We start from the raw sequence: 25,428 nt of genomic DNA, 5'->3' as shown, positions 1-25,428 counted from the left end.
TTCTCCTTTCAATAAGATGTCGACTATAGGTTTGTCATACAGAGCCTAATGTCATCTACGGCCATAATGAGTGCCGAGCTATGTTCCTTCTATGCCTAATTTGCTCAAAGGTTTTTTTAAATCATGATTGGGCATTGCATTTTATTGACTACGTTTCTTACATTTATTGAGATGATCATATGATTGTTACCCGTCATTCTGCTGATGTCATACATTGTTTACTTATTTGTCAATGTTGAACCATCCCTGCCTTCCTGGGATACATCCACTTGGTGAGGGTGAATGCTTTTTTTAATGTTTGTTGAATTTCACTTGCTGGTATTTTGTTGAGAATTTTTTCGTCTATGTTAATGAAGGATATTGATCTATAATTTATTTTGAATACCCTTTGTTCTTTTTCTAATGGATTTTTTATTTTCATAATAGAAATTATCTTTCTTTGCTTCTAGACACCCTTAATCATCTTTTGTAAGGTTGGACTGGTAGTGATGAACTCCTTCAGTTTTTGTTTATCTTGAAAATTCTTTATTTATCCCTCATCATTGAAAGTTAACTCTAGGTCCGGCAGTGTGGTGCAGTGGATGCATCACCAGTGTCTCATTTCAGAGCGCCAGTTCAAGTCCTGGCTGCTCTGCTTCTGATCCAGCTCCTTGCTAATGTGCCTGAGAAAGCAGCAGAAGACGGCTCAAGTTCTAAGGCCCCTGACACCCACGTGAGAGACTAGAATGGAGTTCTAGGTTCTAGCCATGTGGCCATTTGGGTAGTGAACCAGCAGATGGGAGATCTGCCTGTCTCTCCATCTCTCTCTGTCACTCTACCTTTCAAATAAGTAAATAATTTTTTAGAAAAGAAAAAGGTAGTTTCACTGGGTAAAATATTTTGCATTTACAGGTTTTTTTTTCATACAGAATTTGTAATATGTCATTTCATTTCCTCCTTGTGTGTAGGGGTTCTGCTGATAAATATGCTGTTAATCTAACAGGGCTTCCCTTGAAAACAACCTTCACTTTAGTGTTAAAAAATGTTAGCATTCTTTGTGTGATACTTCTGAGAGTTTGACTGTCACGTGTGATGGTGAGGATATCTTCTGGACATGTCTGTTTGGGTCCTGTGAGCTTCCTGTCCTTGGGTGTCCTTAGCCTCCTCCAGATTACAGAAGTTCCCTGCTATTACTTCATCGACATGGTTTTCTGAGCTTCTACTGCTTCCCTCGCCTTCAGGAATTTCCATAATTCTCCTGTTGTTTCATCTAATGATCTCCCAAAAGTCTCAAAAGCTGTCTCCATTCTTTTTTAATTTCCCCCTCTTTATTTTCCCTATGTGACTGGGATATTTCAAAAGACTCCCTTGAAGTTCAGATACTCTTTCTTCTGCTAATCTAGTCTGTTGTTAAGGCTTTCAACAGTATCTTTTATTTGACTGAGTTCTTATTTCTAAGATTTCTGTTTGCTTCTTAAACAAGATCTCTATTTCTTTATTGAATGTCTCCTTCATATCCTGTGTAGCTACCTGCTTTCCTTGGCATCTCTTTAAATATCCATTATACTTAGTTCTTTGAGTTCACTCTCAGACATGGTTCAATGTCTCTCCTTGCAGTCTCATACTAAAGTGTTGTGTGCCTTTTGTGACGTCGCGTCACCTTGCCTGGCCTAGCTCTGCTGACAGTTGCACACCTGGCACATCACTGCCTCTCTCACCCTTGAAGAGTGGTTTTCAGGGACTGAAAGCTTTTTCCTGAGGGTGTATCTCTGGGTCTAGGTTGGTAGTCCCTTTGGCTTCAGATCCAGTTGGATGCCACAGTGCAGCCTCCCTACATCTTCTGTTGCTGTGGCCGTTGGTAGTGCTGGGGCAGGGGGAAGGGTCTGGGGCACTCCTAGGGCCCAGTGAGTTGCTCGGGTCCTGGCATGCAGTCTCCCTGCGGATCCCACGTCAGGAGCTGAAGCTGTGAGCAGGCTGGACTGGCTCCAGGAGCAGGCCAGGCTCACAGATGCCCAGCCATTGCCTGCAGGAAGGGCCAGTCCCCAGGAGCCGTGCTGGCACAGGGTCTGGCAGGGACGTTGCACTCTTAGCCACCCCCTGAGGGAGGGGCTGCATTGAGGGAGAGGTGCTCAGGCAGGTGGGGCTCCTGGACTCCCCGCTGCTGTCTGGGGGAGAAGCTGGAGCTGCTGCAGTGGCGCGGGTACTTGGGGCAAGCCGGTGCCCTCACAGCCGCAGTGTGCACGCAGTCCTGAGCACACACAGTGCTCTGAACAGTGGTGGGCACACTCGGCCAGGGCCAGAGGAGCCCTGAGCTGCAGTTCCAGTGTGCACAGGTCCCGGAGCGGTGAGCAATGCCCATGGTGGGGAGCAGAGGAAAGACTGGCAAGAGGGGTTCCAAGTCTAAACAGGAAGGCAACCCTAGTTCTAGGGTCCTGGGGACAGGGTCCCCTGCTGTTCTGCACCCCATATAGTACAGGGTGCGGTGAGGGCCAGGCTGGGTCAAGTTGACTTCGCAGGGCTGCCATCTTTCTTTGCTAGGTAGAGGAATGTTTGTAGAGCCCCAGGCATGGGGATGTAGAGTGGCTTCTGTCCCCTAGGGAAGAGTGGATTCTGTCAGTGACTCCTTTCTCAGGACGGTGCCACAGGTGGCAGGGGATGGGATGCAAACTCCTCTCTAAGCAGGGTGCCGCGCCCCAGGAGGCTGTCATACTGTGTCTCTGGTGTGCGGTGACAGTGGACTGCTGAGGCTCTCCTTCCCTGCAGGGGTGGGGCTGTGTTGCCTTTGCACCTCGGTGGAGGGCTCGGAGACTGCTGGGAGGCCCAGTGGTCAAGAGCACTTCGTTGTCTCCCCTGGGAAGAAGAGGCAGCCTCAAAGACCACCATGGCTTTCCTCCCCAAAGTGTCCTGTTTCAGGCTCCTGTTTCCATGTGGATGGACTATAATGTAGCATTGCCATGGTTTGAATGGCATCCCCCAAACGCTACATTGTATAGTTAACTCCCAGTACCTCGAAATGCAACCATTTCTGGAAATAGGCTCCCTGTTGCTAAATGGAGATAAGTCACATAGTCCTTCCAAGAGCAGAGAAATTGGGACCCATACACACCGGCGGGGGACGGGGGGGTGGGGATCCTGTAACAACAGAGGCGGACGTTAGATGCCTGGGACTACCATGAGCCAGAGGAGGTCAGCAGGACCCCTCCCCAGAGGCTTCCGTGGGCGGATCATCCCACTGCCATCTTGGTTTCAGACTCCAGCCTGCAGCACCGTGAAAGACTCACGTCTGTTGCTTTAAGCCACATGGTTTGTATTGCTGTGTGACAGCAGCCCTGGGAAACCAATACAAGCATCGAGCGAAAAAACAAACACATGCCAAATGCCAACCGGCATTAGAGCAAGGGCCAGGAGGAGGAGAGAGGTCACGAGCGTCCCTGGATCCTTGCATTTCCTCCTCTGCAGACCTGTTAATGACAGACCTGCTTTCCACTCTCTTCACTGACTCCATTCATTCAGATAGAAAAATAGACGCTGGAGACGGTGAGGTGTCCCAGCCCCTTATTCCAAACCCTGTGCTCCACTCCTGATCCAGCTCCCTGCTAATGCACCAGGGAAAGCAGTGGGGGATGGCCCAAGTCCTCAGCACCCTGCACCCACATGGGAGACTCAGAAGAAGCTCCTGGCTCCTGGCATTGGGTGGGGTTCGCTCCAGCCATTGCGACCATTGGGGGAGTGAACACCTGTGTGTGTGTGTGTGTGTACCTTTCTCTGAAACTCTGTCTTTCAAATAAGAAAAAAAAAAAGGAGTAGAAAGGAGGCCTCCATGGCTTGGCCACCCAAGGCCTCCTACCAGGAGCCAGGTGTCGGGCTAAGGAAATGCTATCAATTAAATTGCATGGCAGTTTGATATGGGGCTGACTCGGTCTTCTTAATCCCTATACAACACTGTGTTGAGACACGCAGAGTGGTTTTGATTTGAGAGATCCCGGCGTGTGTGCAGGGCCTTGGGTGGGGAGCAGAGGAAGGGATGCAGCCACCGGGGCCCAGTGTCCTCTCCGGAGAGCCCACTCTGCCCAGTTCTTCTTAGGGAATGTTTTCAGCTTCTCTTAGGTGGCCTGGAGGTGGGTGAGGGGTGACGGTGGCAGAACTGGTTCTGCGTAGACAGTCTGGCACCTGCTGTTCTTGAACTTTGCATTGCCTGCCCAATACATGCAGAATGCAGGAAAAGGCTCATCTCGCTTCCTGCTTCTGCAGAACAGAGGCGCTGATAAAAACTGCGCATTCTGCACAGTGGCTGGCACCCCCTGGGGACCCCAGGACTGGTACCGATCATTGTTTCTGCATGAAAGGTAGGTCATCTCTGTCCTGTCACAGGCAGAATGGTGGCTGACACCCACTCAGAGCTTGACTTCTTCCTCTCACCTGATGTTCCGCTCTCCAAATGATAAGCATTGTCTTTAAGAAGATGCGTTGTGGTGCAGGAGGCTGAGTCTCCACCCGAGGTGCCAGCATCCCATATGGGTGCTGGTTCTAGTCCCGGCTGCTCCACTTCCAATCCAGCATTCTGCTATGGCCTGGGAAAGCAGTAGAGGATGGTCCATGTCCCTGGGCCCCTGCACCCATGTGGGAGACCCAGAAGAAGCTCTAAGCTCCTGGCTTCAGATTGGCCTAGTTCTGACCATTGTAGCCATCTAGGGAGTGAACCAGCAGATGGAAGACCTTTCTCTGTCTCTCTCTCTCTCTCTCTCTCTCTCTCTCTCTCTCTACCTCTGCCTCTTTGTGACTCCACCTTTCAAATAAATAAACAGACCTTATAAAAATGAATTTTTATATTTTAAAAGGTTTATATTTATTTGTTTGAAGGTAGAGTTACATAAATAAAGGGATAGAGAGAGAGAGAGAGAGAGAGAGATCTTCCATCAGCTGGTTCACTCTCCAAGTGGTCACAATGGCCAGGGCCGGGCCAGGCCAAAGCCAGGAGCTTCATCTGGGTCTCTCATGTGAGTGCAGGGGCCCAAGGACGTGGGCCATCTTCCACTGCTCTCCCAGGCACATTAACAGGGAGCTGGATAAGAAGAGGAGCACCTGGGACTCGAACCAGCACCCATATGGGATACCGGCGCCGTATGCAGAGGATTAACACACTGCTCCACAGTGCCAGCCCCAGAAAAAAAAAAAATATCTTACATGGCAGTCGGGCTTTTTTATTTTCAAGTGTGTTGACCTAACATTTTTCTCACTTTCACCTTAAATACTGAAACAATACATTCCAGCCTTAGAACAAAAAAAGGCAATGTGACATTTGTGCTATGGGAGATGAAAGTGACACCAAGCTCTAGGGGGCAGCAAATTAATGGAGTGCACACAGAAACAGGTGCAAGAAAGTCCAAACCTGTTGGCTGACCCAACAAGAAACCGAGCAGCTAAGCAGAGACTCCGGACTTCACCCTGATCCATATCAGTTCTCACTGTCCTCTATGGAACTTTCCCACTAAGCTTTCCAAACTCCTCAAGTCTGTCCACTCCCTCAGCCCTGAGCCCAGCCCCACCCCTGCCAACATCAGTCGTCTGCCAGTTCCGCTCTGAGCCTGGGCTGTCACCACTCAGCCGGTCTCCAGGCTGAAACCACATCCCCTGCCCTCACCACCTTAGTTTTACTTTTCTCTTCCCTGGTGCCAAACACACCTTTGCCCATGTCTGCCATCTGTCACCTGACTCATGGCAGTTGAACGTCCTGCCCGCCAGTCTCCCCTTGCCCTCCATCTCTGTTCTCTGTTCTGCTACTAGGGGATGGGTCAAAACCTAACCAGAAAATGGCATTGCCTCACTTTAAAACCACTCAGCTGCCTCCTGCTAGAGAGCCATCCGCACCCCCTCAGCATTCGAGCTTTCGGAACCTGCCTTGGTGGTCTCTCTGTGACAGGTGATGACATCACCTGCTTGCACACCTGTGCAGTTACACACTCATGTCTCACATACCTGTGCATTTACACACTCACATGCTTGACGATCTTTAAGAACCACTCCTCTATGGTCTCGCACCTGCTGCACCCTCTGCCACAGCCTGTTTTCTCCTTTACCCACCGCAAGTCCCCTGTTTCAAGGACCAACTCCCCAAGATGTCCTGTGCTCCCTCACATCCAGGAAGAGGGCTCACTCCATGGTAAAGAGTTAGATCAGGCTAGTGTTATGGCGTAGCAGGGAAAGCTGCAGCCTGCAGTGCCAGCATCCCATACAAGCGCCGGTTCTAGTCCCGGCTGCTCCATGTCCGATCCAGCTCTCTGCTATGGCCTAGGAAAGCAGTAGAAGATAGCCCAAGCCCTTGGGCCCCTGAACCCGCGTGGGAGACCTAGAAGAATCTCTTGGCTCCTGGTTTCAGATCAGCACATCTCCGGCCATTGCGGCCAATTGGGGAATGAACCAGCGGATGGAAGGCCTCTCTCTCTCTCTCTCTCTTTCCCTCTCTCTCTCTTTTTCTGTGTAACTCTGACTTTTGCATAAAAAAAAATCTTTAAATAAAAAAAAGAGAGAGAGAGTTAGGTAAGACTCCTGCAGAGCCAACACAGTACCTGGCAGAATAACTATGTATAATCCAGGGAGGGCCAGCAGGTCACATCATGGGGAAATCGACACACAAGCGAAGAAGCAAGAGGCCATATTTTTCAAATCACAAAAGTGGAAGTGAACTAAATGAAGAAGGAAGCGGTCATCAAAATGAGAGTAAAGTACGACATGAGAAAAGGAGCAAGATCTCGGGTCCTGTTCTGTCTTCCAGGGGCTTAACCTAACAGTCTCATCATTTCACTTGAAGCACTGGAACAGCACAGCCCAGCCTTTTAACCGGAGAGCGTGAGAGAGCGAGCCCTTGATTTCCACATTCGCTGGGAACGAGGAAAGTGTCCAGTGCTTAGCAAAGAACCTGATTTTCTTAACAGTGTCAACAGTGCACCCTCTGAATGAGGATGTGGGCTAGTAAAAGCAAAACAGCATTTGATGCGTTTAACAACATTACCTACAGGAATACAAAAGATCAACGAGATGACAGAATGTAATGTTAAGACTCCCAGGGGAAAAAAAGAAAAAAAAAAAAAACAAAAAACAGAGCCTTTGGTTCTGGGTCAGGGTCTAATAAATGGTGCTCAGATCCGCCACACAGGGGCCGGTGGCGAGAGGTGCACATGGCGGGCTTCTCTTTCCCCTTCTGCAGACAAGAGGGAAAGACGTCCTCTCATCGCACAAGCGCAGGCCATCTCCACACGTCCACCTGCACCCAGAGGCTGGTGACGCGTTCGGGAGCCTGGGATTCCGCGGGGGAAGACGCGTCTGAAATGGATTTGCAGAATGAGGTGGCAAAGGCCAAAAGTCAATGTCATGTGAGTCCTCCCGCCTCCTCCCATTTCCCAGGCTGGGCTCACCCTCGGGCGTTTCTGGACCTTGGCTCCCTCTTCCTGTGCCTGGAATGTCCTCTCCCCACCTTCTGTGACTCACACAGTCTTGCTAAGCCTTTACGGCCCAGTGCTGAGTGGCTGCCGTGGCCTCCGCCTGGGCCGTGGGTCCAGAAGCAGCCCTCCGCACACGTTTTTATTGGGCTGCTTATCTGCCGCATCACGACTGTTGCGGATGGTCTGTTTCCCTCCGCACTGAGCCGGTTTTCTCTTTTCTGTCTCCAGCACCGTGAATGCTTGGTGAAAGGAGCATTTACAAATACATAAATGGAAATTAAACTTCTGGACACAAGCCCACCCTGGTCACCCTCACGTCACCTCTCTAGTCCTAGTTTCAATGTCCCTCTCTTATAAGGAAATGCTATTAATGATTTCTAAAATCATTACCATTCTAGGGGACTCTAAAGCAGTTTTCTCCTTTGGTGAGCTTAATGGCTTTGTTTTTATATATTTGAAAGGCAGAGAGACTGAGATCTTCCATCCACTGGCTTACTCCCCAGATGCTCAGCACCCAGGGCTGAGCCAGACCAAAGCCAGGAGCATGGCACTCAGTCTGGGGCACGCATGAAGGTGGTAGGGACCCAAGTACCTGAGCCGTCACTGATGCCTGCCAGAGTGCACGTTAGTAGGCAGCTGGATAGCAAATGGAGCCAGGAGTAGAAGCCAGGCGTCACTGTGTGATATGCGTTCGTCCCAAGTGGCTTCTTTTTTTTTTTAAAGGTCTTCCTTCCGTTGCTTCACCCCCCAATGGCCGCCACGGCCGGCGCTGCGCCGATCCGAAGCCAGGAGCCAGGTGCTTCCTCCTGGTCTCCTATGTGGGTGCAGGGCCCAAGGACCTGGGCCATCCTCCACTGCCTTCCTGGGCCACAGCAGAGAGCTAGCCTGGAAGAGGGGCAGCCAGGACTAGAACGCAACACCCATATGGGATGTCGGCACCACAGGCAGAGGATTAGCCAAGTGAGCCACAGTGCCAGCCCCCCAGGTGGCTTCTTGACCGCTGTGCCACGTGCCAGTTTTCTTCTGGATCGGCTGATTATCACTGCTGACCAACTATGTGAAGAATTCATGATTGACTGTACAAAGGCGCTTCAAAAAGTTCACGGAAAGTGGATTCAAAGATAAGTTTATTTTGGTGCCAATATTTGTTTGAAACCCAAGCATAATTTTTTTCATAATACACATTTCATAGGGACTTTTTGAGCACCCCTACCCCAGGGGTCCCCCTCCTCGTCTTGCCTGAGCTCCTTTGGCTGAGGTGACGGTAGATGCCAGGCGGACTCTCCTGCCGGGGGCCTCGGGCCGGCCACCAGCTGGTGACGTGTCCTCTCCTACGCATGCGCTCTTTCTCCGTCCGCTAGACTAGCCTGCTTCCCTGGCCAGGCTGCAACACACACACCGTGATCAGCTCTCTGCTAACGTCATCCGCGTGACGTCCCACTGGCCAAGACAAGTCACCAGGAACTTTTAGGCTTTTCTCACCTGCTACCACTGCACGGACGTCTTCGCTTTGTTGCTGCTGCTTTTGTGAACGGGAGTTTTTTTCCCATCGCCCTCTTGCTGCCATGTTTCTACCCTTAAATTTAGGTGTGGTCTGATTTCGTTGGTTAGTCCCTCCAGGTCAAGGTTGAGAAACAGTTCTGGACTTCGTTGGTTGACACTTCTGCTCCCTCATCATGTACAATGCTGCCCACTGATGCCCGACTGGGGAAAAGCTCCATCTGCAATATTTCACTAGGATTTGTGGTGTTGTTTACTTGTTTTAATGAGTAATTCACAGCGAATGTGAACAAATAAGACTCTTTGGGTACATGATTTGTTTTCCTTTGATATATTAATATGATGGGCTCATTACATTTCTCCTACAATGCTTCTGTCCCTCACCTGCCACCTTCAGCTGCCCACAGGGGCCTCGTGCCTGGAGACCGACAGTGAATCCCTGCTGTCTCGCCTCACTTGTGCCCCATGCCACGGTAGAGATCCACGCTGTCTGACACAACGCCACCACTTACAGGAAGCTGTGTGCCACTCTGAAAGGGGGAGTCCCAAGTGAGGTGAGCCATGAGTATAAAATACACACTGGTTTTCGGAGGCTTAGACCACAAAAGTATAACATCTCATTAATAATGTTTATATTGAGTACCTGTTGAAATGATACTACTTGGGATACATTGGGCTCAATAAATACAACATTGAAATTACTTTGTGTGTGTCTTTAAATCTGTTTTTTTGGGTGGCAGCATTGTGGTATAGTGTGTGGGGCATCGCATATGGGATGCCGGTTCAAGTCCTGACTGTTTTACATCCAACCCAGCTCCCTGCTGATGGCCTGGGAAAAGTAGCAGAGGATGGCCCAAGTACTTGGGCCCCTGCCGCCCACATGGGAGACCCATATGAAGTTCCTGGCTCCTGGCTTTGGCCTGGCCTACCCCTTACTATTGTGGCCATCTGGGAGGAGTGGGCCACCAGGTGGAAGATCTCTCTCTCTCTCTCTCTCTCTCCCTCTCTCTGTAAGTCTGACTTTCAAATAAATAAATCTTTTTTAAAAACCTTTTTAATGTGGCCACTAAGAAATTCTGAGTTACATTTACACACACTGTTGGACAGCACTGATCCAGACGAAGGCTTCTCTTTGGTGGTGCATATTCCTAAGCTACTTGGATATTCCCATTCAAAGACAGATGAACGTACTTGTGAGTTACAATTGTGACAATGGCCCCCACCCCTCGCTCACTCTGGATTTGGCCATGAGAGTGGCAAATGGGAGCAGAGGATTGAAAAGCGCTTGGTCATCCGTTTTGACCTCCCTCGCTGCTGGAGCCCCCAAGCTCCCAGCAAAGCAGCCAGGCCAGTCTCCTGGAGGAGGAGGGGGCAAAGGAAGGAGCGACCAGCAATCCAGCAGCAGTCTCACCCTGCCGAGTCAGAGCCCAGAAGAAGCAGTAAAACACCCTTGTTCTAAGCCAGAAAGCATCAATATAATGTTTATGCAGCAAAGGCCACTGATTATGTATCTTTAAGAGAAACCGTGAGATAGACATACATAGGTATGTATATTTATAGGAAGGATTGGTCCTATTCCATTTAAGTAGTAAAACCTGTTGCCAAATTCTGTAGTGTCTTGCAATTGGATCTTTTTTGTTAAGATTTGTTTATTTATTTATTTATTTGAAAGGCAGAGTTACACAGAGAGAGAAGGAGAGGCAGAGAGAGAGAGAGAGAGAGAGAGAGGTCTTCCATCCGCTAGGTCACTCCCCAGATGGCTGCAACAGCCAGAGCTGCGCCGATCCGAAACCAGGAGCCAGTAGTTTCCCCCGGGTCTCCCACACAGGTGCAGGGGCCCAAGGACTTGGGCCATCTTTTACTGCTTTCCCAAGCCATAGCAGAGAGCTGGATCAGAAGTGGAGCAGCCAGGACTTGAACCAGCGCCCATATGGATGCCAGCACTGCAGGAGGCAGATTTACCCTCTAAGCCCCAGTGCTGCCCAAACAATTGACTATTAAACTAGTCAAATCTGTCACCCGTGTGCCATTTCTCACCAATGTCCTCTCCCCTGCTGTCCTTTGCCTTATCCTGCAGTTTAGAATTCCTGTGCGCTCTCCTCTCTTTTTAAAGACAAGCGTTCTTTCCTGCCTAAGGCCAGCTTTATTGCCTATACAATCAGTAACTTTTCACAGGTAGTGCAGCTAACGACTGGCATAGCCGGGACTCCTGTGTTCAGGTCACGACTCCTGTCTGGGGTCTTGTAGCTGACACTTCTCCAGCCAGTCTCCTCCTGACAGCATCAGCAGGTGTCCTCCAGGCAAAAGTGGGACGGCACATCTTTCAGTTAAATTGACCATGTAGAGCAGTCAGCAGCCAAGCGTCACATCAGAACAGAATTGCTCATGATTTGCCCTTGGATAAAATTGTCCAAGAGATTCCAAACGTTGGCCGGCCTCGCGGCTCACTTAGCTAATCCTTTGCCTGTGGCACCAGCACCCCAGGTTCTAGTCCCGGTTGGGGCAAAGGATTCTGTCCCGGTTGCTCCTCTTCCAGTCCAGCTCTCTGCTGTGGCCTGGGAAGGCAGTGGAGGATGGCCCAAGTGCTTGGGCCCTGCACCTGCATGGGAGACCAGGAGAAGCACCTGGCTCCTGGCTTCAGATCAGCTCAGCGCCAGCCATAGCAGCCATTTGGGGGGTGAACCAACAGAAGGAAGACCTTTCTCTCTGTCTCTCTCCCTCTCTGTCTAACTCTGCCTGTCAAGAGAGAGAGAGAAAGAGAGAGAGAGAGATTCCAAACGTTAAAACCACAAACAGGTTGGTGGAGGCTGAGAACAGTGTCAAGTGTCTAAAGAGATTCCGATCCCTATTGTGTTCACTTTCTTTCTTTTTTCTGTCTTCCCCATTGTGCCCATTGTACTTTGTATCCTCTTAACTGCCTCATCTTATTATGCTGCCAACCTGGAATTTACATATAACTATTCCAGCTCATGAAACACTCAATTACATTTTTAATGACTAAGGAAAAACTTGCTGAAAGGCAAACAGCTAGTGACAAAGCTGATGCTAAACACCTTCACTTCCCCTCTCTGCTTCACAATGCTCTCATCAGCAAATGTGGTCAGACTACGAATCTTTTAAGTCCCTCAGCCCCGTCACTTGCTTATTGGGACACACCACTGGAGGTTTGTTCATTCCCTATTGTTAGGCATTTGGGTTTTGTCCTGGTCTTTCTGACATGTAACAGGGCCAGGGACTAAAGTATACCTGTCCAGTTGTTAACCTTATATGTTGTTATTGATCCAAATGAACCGGAAACCTGATAAAATGCCTAACTGATGGCATCAAGCTCCACAAACAACTGACAACATTTGCAAGTTCAACAGGTTCTGTCTAAATGGCATCCACAAGACGGAGGTGGTGAGGACAATGCTGATCTGATGAGAAAGCGATCTTTCTCAGAAGCTGATGCTGGGAACTTTCTCCACATTAGGACAGTAACTTTATAGTCCCTAGACTTCCTAGCAGTCTCACACCAACCGCACAGTGAGCAAGGTACCTTGCTGCCTGTATCGCTAAGTTGTGCGTTTGACATCGGTCAACAAACGTTGATGGCTGCAACTCCTCTGTTTCTCATAGACTAGTTTTTCAGTGAAATTTATCCCATTTCTTTCTGGGTGAAGTAGAACTGAGAATGGCAGCAGGACAGGACAAAGGACTTCCAGCCTGCTTCCACACCATTTGCTGCTCGGAGCAACGAGTGGCAGTAGGCACCCATCCCTGCCACTCAGGGGTGACAGGTGTATTACCCTCTAGGAAGAAGGATTATCATGCTTTAAAACCAAGGAAGCAGCCTCTTGTTTTTCATACTCCTGTTTCATCCCCAAACCAACAGGACGCATCAGTCAAAACCGCTCGCCAAATTATTAACTTTAATTCTTCCAGAATAGTTCAATCTTATGCGGTAGGCCAATTGTTTTCTTTGCAACCACGATAGGCCTATGTTTCTTTAGGTGAAGATTTGCAGTTCACTCTGATTTAAGTTTGCTGCTCAAAGTCACGGATTAGCAAAATACAATTCTTGTCAGATTGAGAGGCTCAAGGCGTTTCTCACACGTATTCAGAATTTGCACACCGTAGCATAGTAAACACGATATTACGTCATTCACAGAATGGTCTTATCCGTTTAGCAACCACAGAGTGCAGGAAGCAAAAGAGAAAATATGTTTCTTAAATTGTTGCATCTACTGTGCTCACCAGGACTATGACCATAATGTCTTTTGAAAGGAGAAAAAATATATATAAAAATGAGAAATCAGAAGCTAGGTTGATTCTGTCTACCCACCTACAGTGAACTTGCCACATGTATTCTTGAAGTTCAAGTCAATGTAAAATCTGAGTTTTGAGGTCCATGACTGATGTATATGTTCAATTTTGCTATTTGTTGCTATGCAAAGGATATATCCGTATCACACATAAACAAGAAAAATTTGGAAGCCTAGATAATGTCACCTCATGTTCTTCCTGGAATATGTGTGTGTTGTTCATTGTGCACGCATTTCTGTGTCTGGCTTGACACTGCATCAGAATAGAATTCAGCTCTTGTGTTTTTCACATGAGATCAGGTGTCATTGCACCCGTAACAGTCAAACAGTCATGACTGGGGAATAAAATGAACTTCGAAGTGAGAGAAATGGAGATTTTTTAAAGATTTTATTTATTTATTTATTTATTTGAGAGGTAGAATTACATATAGTGACAGGGAGAAAAAGATCTTCCATCCACTGGTTCACTCCCCAATTGGCCACAATGGCCGGAGCTGAGCCGATCTGAAGCCAGAAGCCAGGAGCTTCTTCCAGGTCTCCCATGTGGGTGCAGGGGCCCAAGGACTTGGGCCATCTTCCATTGCTTTCCCAGGCCACAGCAGAGAGCTGGATTGGAAATGGAGAAGCCAAGACCAGAACCAGTGTCCATATGGGATGCCGGCACCGCAGACAGAGGATTAACCTACTGCATCACAGTGGCGGCCCTGGCTCCAAGAATGGAGAATGTTAACAGGCTATGCATCATTTCTAAAATAGCTCTCATAAGAGTCTAATAATTCTCATCAGAGGAAATGGATAAAAGCGCAAATGAAAAAAAAAAAACAGTTGATTGTAAACTCCAAGATAAGCACAGCTGATGTTTTTATATATCCTTCAAGTATTTTGCTACACACTTATATTCTCTTTTTTACCTAATTAGTTTCATCCTGCAAGGCTGTTTTATAACCTGTTGGTTAACAAAGGATACTATGGTGGATATTCTTATTCCAGAACTTTCTTCCTGCTCTGTTTATTTCCTGGGAGCAAATATCTAGATGATTACTTGAGAAATCAAAGGGAAGTCAAACGGATGTTAATTTCTTCTATGATTACATATATTCTTTGCTCATTTCACACTATGATACTAAGTTTTCTTATTCATGTACCAGATAGGTGTGAAATACTAACCTTTTTTCTGCTACATAAACTAAGAGAATTTGTCCTAATTTTTATTCAAGGCACTTTGAACATGAAAGATTTTAAACTTTCATACACTAGTTAATCATCAATTTTTATCTGTAGTTGTCATTGATGTTTTTCTTAAAGAAATCTCTCTGCATTGTGTAGATCTATCTCTACCTGTACTATCTCCTTATGACTCAGGATTTGTTTTTGTATGTACCTGTGTGGGCCAGCTAGACTTTGGTTGTATATATATATATATATATATATATTTACAGGCAGAGTAGACACTGAGAGAGAGAGACAGAGAGAAAGGTCTTCCTTTACCGTTGGTTCACCCTCCAGTGGCCGCTGCAGCCGGCGCACTGTGGCCGGCACACTGTGGCCAGCGCACTGTAGCCAGTGCACCGCGCTGATCCGAAGGCAGGAGCCAGGTGCTTCTCCTGGTCTCCCATGGGGTGCAGGGCCCAAGCACTTGGGCCATCCTCCACTGCCCTCCCGGGCCACAGCAGAGGACTGGCCTGGAAGAGGGGCAACCAGGATAGAATCCGGCGCCCCGACTGGGATTAGAACCCGGTGTGCCAACACCGCAGGCAGAGGATTAGCCTATTGAGCCGTGGCGCCGGCCTGGTTGTATATATTTTATAACTACACTTTTTCTTCTCCCAATGTTAATCAATTGCCGTCGCATTATTAAATCATCACACTTTCCTCTGTTTTGAAAGCCTACTTCTATCATATGATAAATCTCTGCATGACCAGGGTCTAGTTCTGGCTCAACTGACTTTTTTATTTGTTGCTCTACCTTCCCATCCTACTGCAAGCACACACTGTTTGTATCACTATTGTTTTACATCAACTTCAAGAGCTGGAGTGTGCCTGCTTCTCATGACTGCTCTTATCAAAAGTTTCATTTGCTTCATTCAGTTTTCCTGCTGAACTTTGAAATTACATGCCCAGGCTTAGTGTGAGTCTTCATTGGAATTGGGTCGGATCTACGGACTAAGTCGGCAAGCATTGCTGTCATTATATCGCTCCATGTTTTCAGTTAGGACTTGGTGAACTGGCTGGTCCTATGATTCTGAAAACAATAAATTCTGGCAAAACCAAAGTATGTGTAAATGCTCAAAAATGCCGTTTTCAAACTGACAACTGACTACAATGAGCCTAGCCCACGGCACGGTCGATACTTGTGCCGTCCAGGAAACAGGATGGACAGGGTTGAAGATGAACAGACACACTGACTCCTGGGAGCAACCCCATCCCTCCCGCCCGTGCTCCCAACTTGATAAAGGAGGCCACTGAGATGCTAAGTGAAGAAAATCTCAAAGCCTGGAAAAGATGAAACATAAACAGGTCTTTCCGAAGTAGTGCAGGATCTTCTGATACGTACGAGAGATAGATGGCCTTAGGTGGACTACCGCCCCGCAGAAAATGAAGAGGAACTGGAACGAATTAGACATGCACAGTAGCATTTTCACTGTAGCTGAAAGGGAGAAGCCTCCCCCCCCCCCCCCCCCCCCCCCGGTGCTCCCAGGCGGGTTGGCAGGTACACAGAGCGTGGTGTAGATCTGCAATGGAAGAGCATTCTGCCGCGGGAAGGAAGGAAATCCCAACCTATGCCACGGGTGGGCCTCTGAAGACAACAGGCCAGGTAGAAAACGGCGACCGTGAGTGGTGGATAATTCCCCCTACCTAAGGCACCTAGGACAGGCAATGTACATAGAGACAGAAAGTCGCGAGGGGCGTGGAGCGTTGATTAGCGGGTATAGAGTTTCAGTTTTGCAGGATAAAAAGAGTTCTGGGGATTGGTTATGTGGCCCTGTGAATGAACTTAGCACTAGTTAACAGTACACTGAAAAATCGTGTATGTGGTACACTTTATACGATGTATACCTTACTACAGTTTTTAAAACTGATATATGCTATGTCTTCCTTATGTGTTACTGTGCAGTAAGCTTATAAAATTTTCTTCATTCTTTAAAATTTATTTATTTATTTGAGAGACAGAACCACAGAGAGGCAGAGGCAGAGGCAGAGAGAGAGAGAGAGAGAAGAGAGAGAGAGAGCCTTCCATCCACCTGTTCACTCCCCAAATGACCAGGAGCCAGGAACTTCTTCCGGGTCTATCACATGGGTGCAGGGGCCCAGCACTTGGGCTTTCTTAAGATGCTTTTCCAGGCCTTTCATAGGGAACTGGATCAAAAGTGAAGCAGCCAGGACTCAAACCAGTGTCCATATGGGATGCTGGCACCACAGGTGGCGGCTCTACCCACTACACCACAGTGCCGACGCCCCTCACTTATTTAACAAATATTTCTTGCATACATTCTATGAGATCGACACTGTTCCTGGAGCTGAGACACACTGACAGGCAAGACCAGCAAGTTCCCTTACAACATGGGAAACAGAATGAAAATAGGCCAATACAGAACGCCTAAGAAATGATTCAGTGCGACAAATTGTACAGAGGAAATCAGCGAGAGTGACGTGACACTGGGCTAACTGGGAGTTATTGTAAATTGAATGCCAGGTGTTATTTTCTACACCTGAGAAGAAAAAGCAGCTGCCAGGCTACACAACAGCAGGGAAAGCCAAAGCTGTGTTGAAGGAACTTCGCTGGGTTCAGAGAATTGATCAGTGCTATTTGGAAACAGAGGAAGATCATGGGTTAACTTTCTTCAATTGTTATTCTATAGCCCACCAAACTGCTAGCAGTACTGTTTACTGCCTTATTCTTTGGGGAAAATAAAGCATGAAGATAGCTTCCAAAAATTCATGGAAAACAGATATGTTGAAAAAATTATACATGGGTTTTTTGGGCACCAAAATACTTTTCCTTCTATGTTTTTCTTGAACTTTTTGAAGTCCGCTCATAGGGAGACCTGGTGTATGGATATGGAGGACACATCATGACAGCAAACGGACCTGATGACTCATCCTCCACACACCCAAGTGTTAGTGTGACTTTTCAAGATGATGTCATAGCAGACGGTTGCAGCTTTGTAGGCGCCATACCCAATGCCACTCTAACAGGGGACCCAGAGCCAGCATTGTAGCACAAGCGGTTGAAGTTACCACCCACAGCACCCAGCATCGTATATAAGCACCAATTCCAGTCCTTGCTGCTCCACTTTTATTTTTTTTTTTTTTAAGATTTATTTATTGGGGCCGGCGCTGTGGCGCAGTGGGTTAATGCCCTGGCCTGAAGCGCCGGCATACCATATGGGCGCTGGTTCAAGTCCTGGCTGTTCCTCTTCCGATCCAACTCTCTGCTATGGCCTGGGAAAGCAGTGGAACATGGCCCAAGTCCTTGGGCCCCTGCACCTGTGTGGGAGACCAGAAAGACACTCCTGGTTCCTGGCTTTGGATCGACTCAGCTCCAGCCATTGCAGCCATCTGGGGAGTGAACCAGCGGATGGAAGGTTCTCTCTCTGTCTCTACCTCTCTCTGTAACTCTGCCTTTCAAATAACTAAAAAAATCTTAAGCACACATACACATACACACACAACAGGGACCCAGCATTATCAACCCTTTAGAATTAGCCACCAGCAGTCAACAGAATCTTGAGTTGCCACAGGGCCCCTCTTTAGGAAAAAGAGAGAGAGAGAGAAGAGGGAGGGAGGGAGGGAGGGAGGGAGGGAGACAGAACAATATTATAGGATTTCAGGATTGGGGGATCAGCTTACACAGACATCTACTAATCTCGACAACAATTCATTCCACCTAGGGAACAAAGAGGCCAGCTCTACAGTCAAATGAGGTACAATGGCTTCTTTTTCCAACTGCCTTGGAAAGGGAGTCCTATAGACCTACACTCTGTCATAAACATCCGGAGCTGCTCCATACCCTATTGTTTTCTACTGAGGAAGGACAAGCATTCAAACAAGCCGGCTTGCTTACTGAAATACAAGGAGCAGCCTATTGTGGGCAGTGGTTATACAGGAATTCTGGGATACCCTGTGGAAGAGCGGAGCTGCCGAGTGGGCCGGGCACCAAGATGGGCTTTGGGGACAGAAGAGATTCGGAATATGGTCTCTGCCCCTCAGAGAATTCATAGAAAGCAAGATGATTCAAGTTTAAGGAATTACAGCCAGTGGTCTGATGGAAGGAGGATTACTGATGGCTATAACAGGGCAAGTTGCAGCTGGCGTTGTGCACAGTGGATTAAGCTACCACCTGCAATGCCAGCATCCCATGTGGGCGCTGGTTCAAGTCCTGACTGCTTCACTTTCAATCCAGCTCCCTGTTCATGGGCCTGGGAAAGCAGGGGAACATAGCTCAAGTGTTTGAGCCCTGGCCACCCACGTGGGAGACCTGGATGGAGTTCCTGTCATTGGCCTGGCCTGGAACCAGCAGCGGCGGCCATCTGGAGAGTGAGCCAGCAGATGAAGGGTCTCTCCTCTCTCTCTCTCTCTCTCTCACTCTCTGTCTCTCTGTCTCTATCTCTCTCTCTCTCTCTCTCCCTCTAATGCTGCCTTTCAAATAAATGAGTCTTTGCAAGGTTAACTGAGGGGCTGAGGGAGTCCTCCCAGAGATAATGCTGCCAAAGCAGAGATCCCGAGGACACACCAGGGTGAGGAAGGGACATCAGGGCCCCAGAGAAGCCAAGGGCATGTGTGACCATCTGGACGCGAAAGGGAGCAGAGTCCTTTGGAAAAGTGAGGGCAAGTCCAGTTTTCCTGGTTCCCAGTGTGAGAGGTTGATGAGGAGGGAGGAGAGAGGGCTGGAGGGCAGGGTGGGGCTAACTGGAATATCTCATAAAGGTCCAGGCAGCACCTCACTGATCTAAATCCTCCAGTGCGGGGCCCTGAGAGCAGTGCGGATGACAGGGAGAGGAAAAGACAGGCGTCCGGGGTGGGCAACCAGTAAGGAGCCGGCAGGAGAAAGGCCTGGGCCTGGGGGGCAGTGGTGGAGAAGCAGGGCTGGAGAGAGGCAGGAGGCAGAACCACAGGACCCCTCCTGCTCACAGGTCAGCCATGCTGGGGCTCCATCCACTCCACGGGAGCTCTACGAGAGGAGACTATTCTGGAAGAGGGTCCAGATCCACGTGGAGTGTTCAGGCAGCCTCCTTGCTGTTCTACACAGCGATTTCGACTCGAAGGCAGAGACAACTTGGGACGCACATTCAACAGCAGAAATGGCCCCTCAGCACTGCTGGGGCTTTGTGCGTCCTGGCTTTGTGTCCCACGTGTCCCTAAGCCACGTGTCCCACGTGTCCCTAAGTCCCTCCCCTGGAGGAGGCTTGGAAACACACACTTTCCCACCGTCATTCAACAAGGTCACCAAGGGTCACCAGATAAACTGGGCCTTGTTGGGCCAGGGAGCTTCTCTCAAATGCTATCTGTCTTGCATGACAGCACTTCAGAAAATTCTAGAAAATGCAGCCCAGTCTATAGTGACTGAAACAGATCAATGGTTACTAAGGGACAGGAGTGGCAGGGAGGGACAAGAGGGAGATGACCAAGAGACAGGAGGAACCGTTTGGGAATACTGGCCATGTTCATGATCTCTTTATTTATTTTTCTAGTTGTATTTTTTCCTTTTTAATTTTAGCTCCCATATATAAGGAGAACATACTGCATTTGTCTTTGTGTCTGCCTTATTTCACTCAACATCATGTCCACCAGTTAAAACCATTTTGCTAAAAATGATAGAATTTCATTCTCTCTGTGTATGAGAGAGAGAGAAAGAGAGAAAGAGAGAGAGAGAGAGAGAGAGAGACTCTCCCTGTCTGTAACTCTGCCTTTCAAATAAATAAAATGAATATTTAAAAAAGAGCTCCCCTTTCTCCACATTCTTACCAGCACTTGTTGCTCCCTGTCCTTTGGATAATAGCTATTCTGGTAAGGATGAGGTGATATCTCATAGTCGTTCTGCTAGTCATGTTGAACATTTTTCATATACTAGTCGGCCTTTTGTATTTCTTCTAAAAACTGTCTACTCAGGTCCTTCTCCCATTGCTTAAGTGGATTAGTTGTTTCGTTGTTGCTGAGTTTTCTGAGTTGTGATATACTCTGGATAGTAATCCTTTGCAGATAAGTAGCTTGAAAATATTTTCTCCCATTCTGCCAGATTGCTGCCTTTGATGTGAGGTTTCTGAGTCTGATACAATCCCATTTGTCCAGTTTTGCTTTTGTTGCCTGTGCTTTAGGGGGTCTTATCTGAGAAGTCATCATCTACCCCAGAGTCTTAAAGTGTTTCCCTTACCTTATCTCCTATGCAATTTTATAATTTCAGGTCTTAACCTTAGATCTGTGATCCATCTTGAGTTGATTTTTGTATATGCTGACAGGTAGGGATCTGGTTTCATTATTCTACGTAGACATATCTTGTTTTGCCAGCACTATTTATTGAGAAGACTTCCCTTTTCCCAATATATTCTCTGGGTACTTTTTTTAAAAAAGCATTTGGCTGCATGTACATGAATTAATTTCTGGGCTCTCTTTCTAGTCCATTGATCCATGTGATAGCTTTTATGCCAGTCATGATCTTTACCAAGGTGGCGGTTTCACAGTGTGCACCATCTGTCAGAAGTTATCAAATGTCATACATGCAGTGTGTTCTTGGTCAACTGCATCTCACTTGTGTGCATTTTATTGTAAGTCACTTGTATCTTGTCTTTAAAAATTACTTATTAAGCTTCCAATGCTCTTTTAGAAAAAGTCTTAGACCAAATCTCTTATCATATCCCTTCATTTCTGTCAAACTGTCTGTACCTGTAGCAAAGTCCTGGGTCTCCATCTATCAGGTGCTCCCACAACACCTGTCCAGAGAATTCGCTGGAAGCAATATTCTACCCAGCAGGAGCAGCTGGCCCGGCGGCTGGGGTCAGGTGAAGAGGAATCTTCTGAATTATCTCTGAAGAGCCTTTTTTTCCAGCCTGGGGCAGCATTTTTATAGGTCAAGTTTTACTGGGCCGACCAGACTCAAACACCTGTTCCTGGAGTTAAAACCATTTTGCTAGATGCCCGGCTGGTCTGTCCAGTCAATCCACAAACCTCGCTTAGCAATGACTTCACTTTGAGCCAAAGAGCCTTACTTGTGCACACATATTGTGTAAATTTCTCAAAGTCGCAGGCACTGATGGAGACAAAGATGGCTGAAGATAAAATGAAGGCTAATCACCTGGGGGGAGAGGGGGAGAGCTGGGCCCAATCTGAGCAGTCAGTTCCTGAAAGGGTCGAGATGAAAACAGGCACGTTTTTCTATATCACAGTGCCCGTGGCACAGAAGGCGAGAGGGCTGGAAAAGGACCACCCCCAGGCCCAGGGACTATTTATGGGTAGGAGGGATGCCCTAATGGAATCTACAAACAAGGGGGGGGGGGTTGGTATCTATGAGGTCTTCTTGGAGAGTTTCATGGCAGCCCTCCATGGAACTGTGTGCACACATGTTCATCACAGAGTCCCCTCTGCCCCCCTGCTGGAGGAGACTCAGCTGCATCATGGGAAAGCCAGTGGTATGTAAGGGGGTGAAGTGAAGATGCAGGGTTAGACAGAAATGGTGGGGAGGGGGACCTTCCAGCTCATTTCTCCCTAACTACCTGCCTATTTGGGGCCCCAGACCACATTCACAATCAGCAGCATTATTCACAGTCGCCAAAAAATGGAAGCCACCCAAGTACCTATGGAGATGAATGGATAAAGAAAACGGGGTGTGGACACACAATGAACTACTATTTGGCTACACAAAGGAACTCCTGACACAGTCTACAGCGTGGATGAACCTGGAGGACACTGGGCTACGTGAAATTCCCCAGTCACAATAGGACAAACACTCTAAGATTCCAGTTATATGGAGTACGAAGAGTGGACAGATTCAGAGACAGAAGGTAGAATAGTGGTTGCCAGGGGTGAGGGTGGGCGGGTAACTGTTTAATGGGACTGTTTCAGTTTGGGAAGATGCCAGGGGTGAGGGTGGGTGGGTAACTGTTTAATGGGACTGTTTCAGTTTGGGAAGATGGAAACCGATCTGGAGATGGAGGTGATGATGGCTGTACTATACGGATTTACCCAATGCCAATGAGTTAAAACTGGTTAAGGAGGTACATTTTATGTCATGGATATATGACTGCAATTTTTAATTTAATTTTTTAAATAAAAACAAAATAGTGAAGTTCTCTCCGGTGTTATCCATTCTTGAATGTTCAAAGTTGTTTAAAACCCATGCCCAGTTAACTTTGGTTTTTAGAAGTCATTTTAATTTTAACCAATTATAAAGGTAACACATTCCCATTGTAAGAAATGTGAAAAATACATAGTCATGTTTTTAAAGGATAATTTTTAGAAAAAAAGTAAAAATCATGAATCTTACACAAATTTTTAAAGGAACAAGGACTAAAGATTTTATTTAACCAGTAATTAAAGAGGAAATCAATATGGTTAAAATGAGTTCAAAAGAGAAGACAAAGCACACATACGTGAGAGTGCTCAAAAAGGTGGTGGGAATTCGATTAAAAGAGGAGTTCATTGGCTTAAACAGTGTGACATCCATACACACTACCATATAGGCAAACAGGGATGCCCGAATGCATGTATAGATCAATGCTGAACTGGTCAGTATCGATTGCCCCACAGTCTCCTGCATTCCACCCCAAAACACTCATTTCCACTTCCAGGGACAACAATATTTGCAACGCCACAGGCCTTTGCCATTCGGAGAGTTGTAAACTAGCCCAGAGATAGGGAAAAGCCACAGACCTCCCACAGCGAGATACACCTGCTCGGCGCGCTCGGGACTCCCAGGAAACTCCTCCCTGCCGTCCTGCCCAAGTCTTTCGCGAAGTCGAAAAAGGAAGCAAAATCTCTTTTAACCTCTCAACCCAGAAGTACGCGTCTCCGATTCCTTTGAGACAACCTCAATCCGGAACGCAGCGCCTTTACTAAGCTAACAAAGCAAGGGTTAGTAAAATCCTCAGCAGGTGCAACAATTCGGGACGCGACGCTGGACTCCCCGCGCGCCTTCGGCGCACACCTGCCGAGCTCATCTCCCGCGTCCGGGAGCAGCAAAGCCAGGCAGCACCAAGCTAGGCAGGCAAGGGCGCAACAAAAACTTTCGGAACCGAGCTCGCCGGGAAGCCGAGAAGCTGCGGAGCCACCTGGGGGCGGGCGTGGCGGTCCGGGACGGCGCCGCCTCTCTCCTCCTCCGCCCTCGGTAGGTAGGGTCCTAGACGATGACCCAGGGGCGGGGCAACCTTTGCTCGGTCCTGGGGCTGACCCGGAGCCCGAGCTCGCCGTGCGCCTGGTGGCCTCGCCGTTTCCTGCGCGACCTCGCGCCCCTCCCACCCTGGCCGATCGCACCTGGGCCCGCGGTTTCGGTCAGACCCGCCCACGAACTGGTTTCGATTAGGGCCAACGGGAGGGCGGAGCGGCTGGGACGCCCGGAGAGGAGCAGGCGCGGCGTGGAGACGGTCCCGTGCCCGCAGAGCCGGAGCCGCCCGGAGCCAGCAGCGCGTCGGAGCCCCGCGCGCGTCGGCGGTGAACCCAGGCGCCCAGGATGCGCACGCCGGTGGTGATGACGCTGGGCATGGTGCTGGCGCCCTGCGCGCTGCTGCTCAACCTGACCAGCACGCTGGCACCCGGCTGGCGGCTGGTGAAGGGCTTCCTGGACGAGCCGGTGGACGTGGTGCAGTTCCAGGGCCTGTGGGACTTGTGCCGCGAGCAGAGCAGCCGCGAGCGCGAGTGCGGCCAGCCCGACGAGTTGGGCTACTTCGCCGCCCAGCCGGTGCTCGTGGCCCGGGGTCTCATGGTCACATCGCTGGCCACCACGGCCCTGGGGCTGCTGCTGGCCACGCTGGGCGTGCGGTGCTGGCGGGACGAGCCCCACTTCGTGCTGGCCGGCCTCTCGGGCATCGTATTCTTCGCCGCCGGCCTCTTCAGCCTCATCCCTGTCTCCTGGTACAACCACTTCTTGGCGGATCGCGCCGTCCTGCCCGCCCCGGCCAGCCCGGTCACGGTGCAGGTCAGCTACAGCCTGGTGCTGGGATACCTGGGCAGCTGCCTGCTGCTGCTGGGGGGCTTCTCGCTGGCGCTCAGCTTGGCGCCCTGGTGCGAGGAGCGCTGCCAGGGCTGCCGCAAGGCGCCCCCCGCCGGCCCGCGCCGCAGCAGCATCAGCACCGTCTACGTGGACTGGCCAGAGCCCGCGCTCACGCCCGCCATCAAGTACTACAGCGAAGGCCAGCACCGGCCGCCGCCGGCCGCCCAGCAGCAGCACGGCGCGGCGGCCAAGCCCAGGGTCGGCTTCCCCATGCCGAAGCCGCGGCTGCAGACCTGCTACACCAACCCGGTGGACGTGCTGGACGGCGAGAGCCACAAGGCAGCCGACTCCCAGGGCGCCTCGTCGCGCAGCACCCGGCCCTGCCACAGCTCGCTGCCCTGTGACTCCGACCTGTAGTCGCCGGCTCCGCCCGGGCCCTGGTCTCCACTGGCACCTGAGGATCGCCGAGGCCTCGCCGGCGCCGTCCAGCCCTGAACTTGCGAGCTACGGTGCCCGCCGGCGGCAGGAACCCCGAGACCTGGGGGCAGGGGTGGGGGGTTCCCTTCCTGTGGTCCAACTGGACTCTGGAGGCCCAGTGCAGCTCGGGTTGGGTTTTTGTTTCTGTAGAGTTTTGAGTTTTCTTCTCCAGAGGGGTCCGAGCTTCTTATGGAGTGACAGGGCTTTTCGTTTATTTTAATTTAATTTATTTTATTTTATTTTGCGGAAGGGGCTATGGAATGGGTGACGTTGCATCGTGTTGACCAGGCACGATACCAACACGAAGCTGAAACTAGCGGGTAGAGGCTCAAAAACGAGATAACGTCTTGAAGCAGCAATATTCTCACACCGGGGAATCTTGCGTCGCATCATGGATTGCAATTTTTTTCCTGCTGAGTGATTCTTAGGAGCCAGCCTGTTTCTGGCTGTGTTTGAAGGAAGCTCTCCAAATAAACGTGGAAGCATGCAAATACTGGCATGATTAATGGCCTTTACAGAGCGAAATAACCTGTTAAACAGAAAGCTCCGTTCCTTAGGGCGTAAAATAGGACGTATCTTTTGTATCACT

At 49.2% G+C, this 25,428-nt stretch overlaps 1 protein-coding gene across 1 annotated transcript; it reads left to right on the top strand.

Annotated features, from left to right (window-relative positions):
- The first annotated feature begins 23,882 nt into the window (after positions 1-23,882).
- CLDN23 (claudin 23) lies at positions 23,883-24,779 on the top strand. The gene has a single exon (XM_062212652.1). It carries the CDS (start codon positions 23,883-23,885, stop codon positions 24,777-24,779), a length of 897 nt encoding a protein of 298 aa, XP_062068636.1.
- The last annotated feature ends 649 nt before the right edge of the window (positions 24,780-25,428 follow it).

Source organism: Lepus europaeus, chromosome 16 (genome assembly GCF_033115175.1).
Source record: "Lepus europaeus isolate LE1 chromosome 16, mLepTim1.pri, whole genome shotgun sequence".
NCBI lineage: Eukaryota > Metazoa > Chordata > Mammalia > Lagomorpha > Leporidae > Lepus > Lepus europaeus.
Note: the sequence above shows the minus strand (reverse complement) of the source record. Positions and strands in the feature narration are given on the sequence as shown.

Bases quoted from the DNA above. Each gene is read 5' to 3' on its own strand.
- CLDN23 (XM_062212652.1), top strand. From the start codon at position 23,883: ATGCGCACGCCGGTGGTGATGACGCTGGGCATGGTGCTGGCGCCCTGC.